Source organism: Electrophorus electricus, chromosome 4, assembly GCF_013358815.1.
Source record: "Electrophorus electricus isolate fEleEle1 chromosome 4, fEleEle1.pri, whole genome shotgun sequence".
In the NCBI taxonomy this organism is placed as follows: Eukaryota; Metazoa; Chordata; class Actinopteri; order Gymnotiformes; family Gymnotidae; genus Electrophorus; species Electrophorus electricus.
In genome coordinates, this window is record NC_049538.1 from 20,787,359 (window position 1) to 20,798,739 (window position 11,381).

General features: G+C 37.0%; 1 protein-coding gene across 1 annotated transcript; it reads left to right on the forward strand.

Moving 5' to 3' along the window:
* The first annotated feature begins 2,194 nt into the window (after nt 1-2,194).
* On the forward strand, nt 2,195-3,325 carry ugt5f1 (UDP glucuronosyltransferase 5 family, polypeptide F1). The gene is given in 4 exon segments (XM_035525440.1): nt 2,195-2,233; nt 2,235-2,509; nt 2,511-3,152; nt 3,154-3,325. Coding segments are annotated over 4 exon segments (1,128 nt in total).
* The last annotated feature ends 8,056 nt before the right edge of the window (nt 3,326-11,381 follow it).

Here is an 11,381-nt window from a genome sequence, read left to right on the forward strand (position 1 = left end):
AGATTTAAAGGAGTTAAATTCCACAAATTATAACTATTTGCCCTGAAAAGAATCTTTAAATAGAGCAGTTATGCTGCCATCTTTTGTGTTGACTCGTGAGGCTTTTGTAAAATTGAAGTTTGGTGGAGCTGAATCAGTTAACACAGGTGCACTGCTACATTAGCTTAGCCATGTTTCTGTTAAAAGCATGAAATCAAATTTGTGGCCTTCAGTGAAATTATTACTTAAGAATGACTTGTTAGTAAGAGATCTTATTTTAAACAGCTAACAATGGATTTGAAATGTTGCATAAATGAGAAAAGGCTGCACTTTTTAGGGGGGTGACACAACTGCTAAAAGAAAACAAAGTAGCTGAGATCTAAAATTGCCAAGATTGTTTTTACAAATAAAACGGAGGAAAGGTTTTATACAAGTAATCCCAAACAGAAATGGCAGGGCCTCAATAAAATGATGGAGAGGGTGCCTACAAATATAACTGTATTAGACAGCCCTTGTTTCTGAATGATCTTCATTTCTTTTATGGTAGGTTTGACACTGGATTTTAGTATTGATATTAGGGGATTATGTGACAATATCCCAAAAATTGTGCAGTCAGAGAGTGAAGTTGTTTTGTGCCTCTCGAATAAAGCCTCGAAAGGCACCTGGCCCTGATGGACTTGGGAAGCTTACTTTTAAAATATATTTTATGACAGATTATAGAATACGTGCCTTTAAATGAAATTTGTAATGTATTCCAGTAGATTACTCAGAGTACCATATTTTAAATAATATGTATTACTTCATCATTGTCCAAGACAATGATGATGCAAGCCAGTGTATTTAAAATGTTGCTCATTTTTATTACATTTAAATGATATTTGCAATGTGTAGGCTACTTGTTATTGTCTCAAGATGTATGTAAGTTCCTATAAAACCATGAAATATGGTCCTCTGTGTGTGTGTATGTGCAGATATGCAGGATACATAATTTGCTGGTTAGGTAGGTTATTTTATAGGGCTGATGGATCTAAAACTCTGTACCAGAGTTTCAGTTTGGGACTTTTTTTGAGGTGTGAGATCAGCTGATGAATTTATTATTTTTTTTGTGGGACAGTTCACTGACTCTATCTTATACATTTTTAATATTTGATTCATAAATACAATTAAATTGACATTAAAAAAATTAGGCAGATTTTGTTTTCTCATTTGGTATGTTTTCCTTTATTTATTTTTGCATGAACCATTTGCATATAATAGTGATCCGGATCGTTCCATCATTGTAAAATGAAAGTTAAAAAGATTATCAAAAGACCATTTATTAAAGACAAAATGATTTAAAGAATGGCACTCGTGTCCATTATAATCCTTCAGTAGTCTACAAAAATCATGCAGTAACTTTTGTAGGCGACGTATAGTACTTTGAGAATTAATACAAAAAAAGAGTCAGTTTGTGATAAACGGCCAAATGTTTGGCACATCTTTTTTGTTTCTGTGAACAGCTGCATTCAGCTTAGTGACTTTGTCTCAAGCAATGAAGTTTAGAAATGAGCAATTTGGTGTTCTTTATAGTTTGTTCCATCTCTGCCTTATAAATGTAATAGTGTAAAAGCAGTTTTTCTTTAGACATTGTACCTTAGTTTATTAGTGTCTAAGCACTGTTACATATTACACTTTTTCTTAATTTGCAGTGTTTTATTGAGCTCTTTGTGGGGTTTTTTTCTTAAGAAATACATCGTATTGTTGTGCAAAAGAGAAAACTGAAATGTATGGGTGTATTTTAATTCTGCATAACACTCTTTAACTTGTGTTTCAGACATTGTTTTGCCTGCTTCAAGTGGAGGTTTCTTAAAAGATGTTTCATGCAATTTCTATAGTTATCACACTGGGCTTTACAGTCTCCAGCCATTGTGGAAAGGTCCTGGTCTTCCCCCACGATGGCAGCCACTGGGTTAACATGAATGTTTTGATACAGGAGTTACACAGTAGAGGTCTCCATATTATGGTCATTCGTGCAGCTGATGGCTGGTACATCAAAGAGGATTCACCCCATTATAATTCTATAACAGTTGCGCTGGGTGTTGATGAGGCATTTTACAGTGCCTTCGTTTCCAGGCAACTGTAAATTCGGTGGGAAAGAAGCTCCATCTGGACTAGAGTGTACTTGGACATGGAGCTGAAAAACAGATTTTTGGAGATACACAGAAAGATATGTGAAATGATAATCCATAGAATTGAGGATCATGACTTGATAGGTTTCCATCAGAGAAGCCAAGTATGATGTGGTGTTAACAGACCCTGCCAATGATGGTGGAATTGTGCTTGCACATTATCTTGGCTTACCATTGATTTTTGATGCCCGTTGGACGATACATGGAGAGGCCCATTTTGGAATTGCTCCTTCACCCCTGTCCTATGTTCCTTTTCCTCTAGCCATGTTAACCAACAAAATGACTTTCTTCCAAAGGTTATATAACATTCTTTTCTATAGCATAAGGCTTTTCCTTTACAAGAGCACTTCAGGTCCACATTATTATTGAATTATTTCAAGGAGCCGATATGTGGCTTATGAGAATTGACTTTGTGTTTGAATATTCAGGGCCAACTATGCCCAATGTTGTTTACGTGGGTTGCTTCCAATGCAAACCAGTAAAATCTCTTCCAAAAGACCTGGAGCTGTTTGTGGAAAGTTCTGGAGAGCATGGTATTGTTATCATATCTTTGGGAACTCTGGTTGGAGAACTTCCACTAGACATAGCTGATGAAGTAGCTGCTGCTCTGGCTGAACTCCCCCAGAAAGTGATTTGGAGATACACAGGAAAAAGACCATCCACTCTTGGCAATAACACATTAGTAGTTGACTGGATGCGACAGAATGATCTTTTGGGACATACCAAGACCAGAGCTTTTGTGAGCCATGGGGGAACAAATGGAATTCATGAGGCTGTTTATCATGGTATTCCAATAGTTGGCTTACCACTAGTTTTTGATCAATATGACAGTCTCTCAAGAATGAAACAAAAAGGGGTGGCACAGGTCTTGGATATAGTCACCATAAATAAGAATGTATTTTTGGAGGCTATAAAAGAAATTATACATGAGCCATCCTACAGAATTAACATGCAAAGACTGTCCAGGCTTCACAAAGATAAACCAGTAAAACCACTTGACAGTGCTATCTCATCTTCGAACAGAGTCCTATAAAATGCATTGGTATGCATACCACGGCACTGATGTAATAGTGTTCTTAGTGTTGCTTGTCTCAGTTACAGTCTTTCTTATTGCTGCAATTATCCGATACATGTGTTGCAGAACATGTATGAAACAAAGACAAAGAAACAATCTTTAAATCTTTAAATTTGCTGTAATCAATTCTTGCTAACTTCCATCAGATTTAGCCTCCAAAGAAGTCCTCTTTTTTTAATCCTATGCCCTCTGTTCAAAGCTTTTTACAATTCTCCTACAAAGACATGCATTTACCTTACCTACCCTTACATGTCTTGTATCAAAATACACAAAATAATAGACACGGAGAACCAGTTCCTTGTAGAGAAGTTTCGGGATTGCTTAGTACAGTTGGACTGTGTTACAATTTTTACAACCCATTTACAGCTGGTCACTCCATGCACTTCAGTATACATCTTTATGCATTTCAGGACTAGCCAGTAAATATATACTTTTCTATAATCCATAATTGATCTTCTAAATTCTCAATACATTACAATACATCACATTACATGATGTAACTTGACAGGATGACGTTAGCATCTCCCCTTAAATTAAACATACACAATAAAGAATTTCTAAATGTCTTGTGTCTTGTGTCTTGTGTTTTGTTCTGTTCCATAGTTTCGTTTTGTCCTCACATTGATTGCGTACACCTGTCCCTCGTTTCATGTATTTAAACCCTGCTGTGTGCCTTGGTCATGACTGTTCATTGTTTGTTTGTTGGTTTTGCTGTTTCATGGTTTGAATTAATGTTTGAGGGTTGTTTCTTTGTATTTATCTTAGCCTTCGTGTTCCCTAGCCTGCTTCTCTAGTTAGCCTTTGTGTGTTTTTGTTTTGTAATGTATCCCAGTACTCTCCATGTCGGCTGTGTGACCCTGGACTGCCTAAATGACCCTGATTTTGGATTTGCGCCTATTAAATCTCGCTCCTCTCAGCACATGCGTCCGCCTCCTTACCGCTCAGCATTACATCTGCCATCATTTAAAAAGAACACAACATAAAAATGGTTTTGCACCATATAGCAATAAGATTTTCATCAGAGACTAACCAGAGATGCATTGAATGCAAAGTGTAAATGCAGTTAAAATTGTATCTGCATACAATCCAGACAAAAAGTTGCATGAAATATCCAGGTGTAAATGATTAATAAGTTGCTGATTATAGAGTCCAGGAAACTCAAAGAGACAATTGTTTTCTCAGAGCAACTATTTCAGCGATAGCTACCAGGATGTAATATCAGTTTAGACATAGTGCTCTTAAAATAAATTGCTTACAGTAGCTTATGGATGAATCATATGGACAACAGTAAGATATAGATGGCATGACTGCAGCACAACTATGATAATGACTACTTTTCGACTGATTTATTTGATATTTTTCTACCAAACTATAGATCAGTATGACTTATTCAGTTAATATTGCTTAAAATGGATTTAGATGTAAAAGCTTAAGCTATATTGAATTTTTTCACTTTGTTAGATTTATCAAAAATAAATGTTAGTCTTCAAAGCACACATCAATGCATAATTAATGCATATTTTCACTTTATTGTACAGAATTTTAGTTTTATACAAATGAAAATGATAGCATGATTTAACTACTTATTTCATTATGTATGTTTTTAATGCTCTTTTTAAAAGTTTCACTAAGAAATGAGACATGCAATATAAATTCTTTGCTGACCGTTTCATGATGTCTTTATATGATAAATATATTGCTATCTGAAAATAGTGTGGTCTTCATTTTTCAGTTGGTACAAATGGTTATGTGAGAGATCAGAAAGCAGGATATTAACTGTCTCTGAGTAATTATATATTCTATTACATTGTACATGTTGAAAGTGAAAGATACTTTTCTGCTTAGATTTTGAATACAACTGGCATATACTTTATATAAATTAATGATGAGAGTTTTTTTTTTTTTTCCTGGTCCTACAATCAAAACCTCAAGTTCTAGTTCTTCAGTTATAAATAGCAATTAAATTATGTATATGGTGATCGCATGTTTGGTGGCACACAATAAACAATTCTCACTGTAAAGTGTAATTCACTGGAAGCCCATGCCTTTTATTTGATAGTTATATCCACTTTTATTATATTTCTTTTCCCCCAGACATGAAAATATCAAAATCATGGGTCAATAGTCACCTTCTGAAAGTTTGATGAAAAAGTGTGGTTTATGGTTGGTCACAATTGTGACTGGTGGGATAATGTTTTTTATACTGAATTAATATAGTTCTCCTATGCAGTCATCAAAATTCTTATATACCTCAGCCCGGTTATTAACACATTTAGAACGTAACACAATTTCTGTAAAATAAATAGCCATTTACGAGTGCAGTGTTGCGAGACCATGCAACACCATTTCATAGACGTGATCAAGATATGGTATCTTGAAACCTTTAGGTCAGGTTAGCCTTCATTGTGTACATCACTGCCATCAGTACGTGTGTTTTCTTGTAACACAGGTGTACTCATATATAATAAGGTTCCCACAAAATACAAGAACAAATATAATCATATACAGTTGCTAGTCCTGGGCCTGGGTGAAGGTCGGATGTTTCAGTAGTGAAATCTCCCTTATGGTGGGTGGAAACTAGGGAATCTTTTTGAACTTGATTCAAAGTGAAATGAGCTCAACTGGGATGCGGCAAACAACTGCTGTAAACAAAGCATCAGTTCTCCAAGAGTAGCGATCTCTTCTTTATATGGTTCACATACAATTTGAAGCACTGACTTAGCACCTAAGAAAACCTAACCATCCCAATCTGTCATTGCACAGGCAACGTATTAGACATTGGAGAATAGCAGAAATGATCACATAATTGCAAGCACAAAGATAAATAGGGATATCAGCATCAAAGTAAATGCCATACCTGCAAAAATGATTAACTAAAACGGTTCTCATTTGACCAGTGTGATGGCGTGAGTGCTGCAGGGCGTGGAGCAGGACACACAGACTCCCTCAACTTTGACAAACATTTAACATAGAACGTATACAACAATGGTGGCACTCACACAACTTTAACGATGAACATGAATACACTTAATGCTAATGACAATGACTATAACATGAACAGAGGCTACACAAACAATAACCAACGAGGGAGCACACACCAACAAGGGTTTAAATACAGACAGGCACACAACACTAAACCCTGTGTAGGTGTGTGCCATCAAGGAGGGTGTAGTTACAAACAAGACAAAGGTGAATCCCCCTGCACGCGGCGAGCCATACCACGTGACTAGGGGGGTGGGGGGGAGCATTCCATGACAACCAGGCTTTCGGGTCAGTTTAGACACTGTTCCTTTAGATCCTGTAGCACTACACTTTTAATTTGCAGGACTATAATGCACTTTTTTCTTTTGTCTTTTATTTTCATCATTTTTCTCAATGTTTATGTTTAATTTGATTTTATTTACTTTGTCTTCCATTACACATGTTTAATTCAAATTTGCTCTTTATTTAATTTTTTTATTTTTATTTTAAAATCATTGTTAATAATAGTTAATACTTACTGTATTTTTTGACTCTTAATTTCATTTTTAATATTTCATTAATTTGTTTTACATTTAAATCAACTATATTTAATCTTATTTTAATATATTGTTTTTGTAATGTTTTCTTTTTTATATGTGTCACGGAATGTGCCTCTTCCCACTGATCACATGGTACGGCCCACCGTGTGCAGTGAGAGTTCACTGACTGTTTATTGTTACTTGTGTCTTATTTGTGACCATACCACCTTGTTATTTCACAATTGCACCTTATTCTGTGTTTCATTTATGTCTGTATTTAAACCCCTGTATGTGTGTAATTCTTTGTCAGTCATTATTTGTGTTCAGGTTAGATGTTTCTTGTATTCATGCTGCTTGTTGTGTGTGAGTGCCATTTTGTTTATCGTTTGTGTCTAATAAATGTCTGTCTATGTCGACGGAGGTCTGTGCATCCTGCTCCTTGCCCTGTGGCACATGGGCTGTCACATCCTTTGAGGTTATAGACCACAGGATATAATAATCTTTATTGTTCTTCTATGGCTATGTAATGCACTTTCAATTGCCAATGTGTATGAAAAGTGCTATACATATAAACTTGCATTACCTTGGCTTGTCTTTGTTCCACAGAAAAAAATGTGATTTAACAATGGGCTAAGATTATCAAGCAAGTACAGCAGCCTGCTGAAATGCTGAACTCATTCATCACAGCACTTTATGCACTAACAGAAATATGTGTGGACATCACACCCTTAAATGACAAACTTTTGAGAGACAGATTAGTTGTAGGTCTTAGAGATTCATCACTGTCAGAGAGGATGCAACTCGATAAAGAATTCACCTTCATGAAGGCTATCACAATGGCTAGGCAGTCAGAGGCAATAAAGAGGCAACAGACTGACTTCAGAGGTGATGTGAATGCTAGCAAAAATGGCTATGGATGCAGTGCATATGAAGAGAGCAAAACAGCACAAACATAAAGTCAGGGAATATGCACATGGATAACCAAAAACTAAAAAATATGTACAAGGCAGGGGGGAACAAAGTGTGCCACAAATCTGGTAAATTACCATTTCACCCTTTCAGTGTTCAGCTAAGAATATGGAATGCCATAACCTTGGTAAACGGGGACACTTCAGGAAAGTAACTATGTCAACCAGTACTGTGAATGAGGTTGCAGAGAAGGTGGATGAGTTGTTTCTTGGCAAGGTGACTTCTGGTGAGGTACCATGCATGGCTGACATTGACATAAGGGATAGTAATTTGACCTTCACAACATATATAGATATAGATACTGCCATTCCTGAGCAGATGTATAAAATAATCACAGAGAAATGCTTTGTGGTAAGAAATCTGCAGGTGGTACTGTTAAGCAGACTGGCTTCAATGAGACTACAGTTAGTAGCTAGAGTTGACTCCAAAGACCAAGAGAAAGGTATATCCAAAACTCTGTGATGGAAGCTGGCTGGTTTAGAAACCTTTAAGATCAAACCAGCTTAGCCGTTTTCTCTTAAAGTGCCATAGCAAGTTCCATTACTGTTCATAGGCAAAGTGTAGAAAGTGATGGAGAGTCTAGAAGTAATCAGCCACGTAGAGCAACTGCCAGACTGGTGTAATAGCATGTTAGTAGCTCTGAAAATGTACACAGAGCAAATTCATACTTGGGTGGACATGACACCCTTAAATGAGTTACTATGCCAGAGAACATTTATTCTTCCTTCTGTAGACCAAGCTCTAGGCATTCTCACAGATGCTCAATATTTCAGTAAGAGACACAAACATGAGATTCTGGAAAATTCCTTTTCATCAGCTCTCTAGACTACCTTTATCATGCTGTTTGGGCATTACTACTTTAACTGTTTGCTTTTTGGCAAATTACCAGAACAGGATGGTGAGCAAGGCCACAAAGGAGCAGCATGATTTTAGTGTGCACACTGTTCTGGAGCAAACAGAGTAGGTTGGTGTCACACTTAACATGTCAAAATGTGAGTTTGGGAAGAGAGAGAAAAAATTCTTACATCAACTCAGCAATGGGCATGAAGGAAGATCTGAACAAAACAAGAGCCATGCTGGACATGAAAGAGCATGTATATAAGTGGGCTCAGGAGCTCCCTAGGGATGGTAAATCAGTGAGGAATGTTCATACCAAATCTGGCAGAGAAAACTCAAATGGCCAGGAAATGTGCTGACCACCCCCCCCCCCCCCCCCAAAAAAAAGATGCTTGTGCTATGAGCAGCAGAGAGCATTTTACAACCTCAAGTGGGAACTTTGCCACAGAACAGTTGTATGACTCCAATGAGCTACTGAAGATATCAGCTAATGCCTCAACTTATGGGCTAGGAACAGTGATGTTACAGAAGAATGATGAGATTTAGTCAAGAGGAGCTTATGGTTCCAGCTGGCTGCTGGATACAGAGCAGCAACTGGAAAAGGAGTCACTGGCACTGACATTAGAGGATCATCCTGGGGCTACATTTCAAGTTGGAAACCAAACACAAACCTCTTGTGAGTCTACTAGGTGGACAGTCTGTAGATACATATATTCAGGATACAGATCGGATACAGATGTGCTTAATGAGTTATGTCTACATAAACACACTTGCCGAAAAAGAGCCTCACAAAAGCCAACACACACTCTCACTCACTGCTCAAAGAGGGTGCTACATGAGCTGACTGGGACCTGATGGAAGACAATATCTATGTTGTCGGTGGTAAGTGGTCTCCTGAAAAATGATAGATATTTGACTGAGATTCAGGAATAGCTGTGTGAAGACAGTATATGCGCACAAGCCAATTGTCAAACACGAACCAGCTACAAGGGCCCATTATACACTACTGGCAGGAAAGAGCAGTCCTGAGTATGCCTGATTGACTACTTCTGTAGCGTATAAAGTTTGTTATTCCTGCTAGCATAAGAAAGCATGAGAGAATGTATCCAGATGGTAAATCCTAAAGAACCTGTGATGCCCACTAGACTTCCAGACAGACCTTGGTAAAAGCTAGCTGCATATCTGTTCACTTTAAGAGACAGTACCTATTTACTAGTGGTAGGTTATTTCTCTAGATATAGCAAAAGAGTGAAACCCACAGATATGACTTTATCTGAAATTAGTTTTTTACATGACAGCATCCCAGAGACATGTGATTTTTTTATTTGAAAAATAAGTAGCAAATGAAATTTTCTAAGAAAATGTGGATTGGGAGTATTCTGTAAGTTAGTTATATTGAACAGACATCATAGCTATAGTTTGCATTTAGCTTCTAGTATGTTGAGGGATGTGGTGTAATGTAATGTGATCTGTGTGGAGTTCAGCAGGCTCAGTATTGTCCTGTGTGTTACAGGCTACATGTGGAGCTGTGGTAAAACTGTAAAAGGTACTGAAACTTTTCTGTTGATAATGTACAAGTAAACAGTCTGAACCATAAGTTAAAGTAGTGTTTATTGTTAGTATTATGGACTCAACAAAGCAACAATGAAATCAGAGTTCGAAAAAATCCCAAACAGCTTTTGTTTTGTACACATTTGGGCTTGATTTCTGATGCATAAATAAATTAGACCCCGAGGCATGTATGGGAAGTCCAACTACTACACTTGCATTCCTATTAGTTTAATTTGTGACTACATTATTCTAAATATTTGGTTCAAAGTAGGTAACATGTTGAGCTTTGAGTTAAATTTCGCTTCCCATCATTATACTTCTGGAAGATGATAAAATGGAAAGGAAAACAAATTATAAACGACTCACTTATGAGGAGCTCTTTGGAGTCACAGCAATGCTATGTACAGATGTTTATACCCACATAAATTACTGGACATGAGTTATAGCATAAGTAACCTCGATAATATAGCTTAGTGTTTGTTTATCAATGCTATTTCTAATTCCGTGTCATTTAATTTATCATCCACGATACAAGAACGATAATTAATTCTAGTCTGAATAAGGTAAAACATTGGAGACAAGAACATACTTAAAACGCATTTCTCCGTTGTTGTTATTACCCTGTCGCATATCAGCTGTCTAAATCTATCTAAAAGGTTTGGTATCACATGGTTTAAGGTCATATTATTATAATCCATTTTCGGAATAGCGCAAATATATACTAGGTTAGTAACTTCTACTCCACTGGCAGGCCTACATCCTTTTCTGTGCTTTTCCATAAGATGGCGCGTTACTAATGTAGAAACTGAGACATGAAGGATTTGTTAGCCATGATAGCATGGATTTTGCATTCGTCTGGTTCTGCTTTCGCAGTGGCCTATGGCAGCAGCTCATCTGACTTTAAGCCTATCAAGGCATGATTAGGATGACAAAATCCGCATGCATCTGCTCAACTTTACGATACATCACAAAATGGTTATAGTACAATAGGTTCACCTTGCGCGACCTCACGAGACCCATTATGGTGATAACGGTATAATGGCCCTGACCTATAGGGTGTTAGGATAGAGGAGTTAGCCATAGTTTAAGTTACATAAATTAAACCATATCTGTTTGAATACTTAACCACGACTGATCCTAAATATGAAAACACGTGACTAGTAAGGTACGTAAATAAATGATTTATCTAGAACACTCCCTAACTGTTGTCTAAATTTATAATATTTTTTCCCAATTTACGCGCGAGACCGTCTGCGTACGTACGCAGCATTGATCTGCTTAAATCCTTCTGTGGGGGCGCAC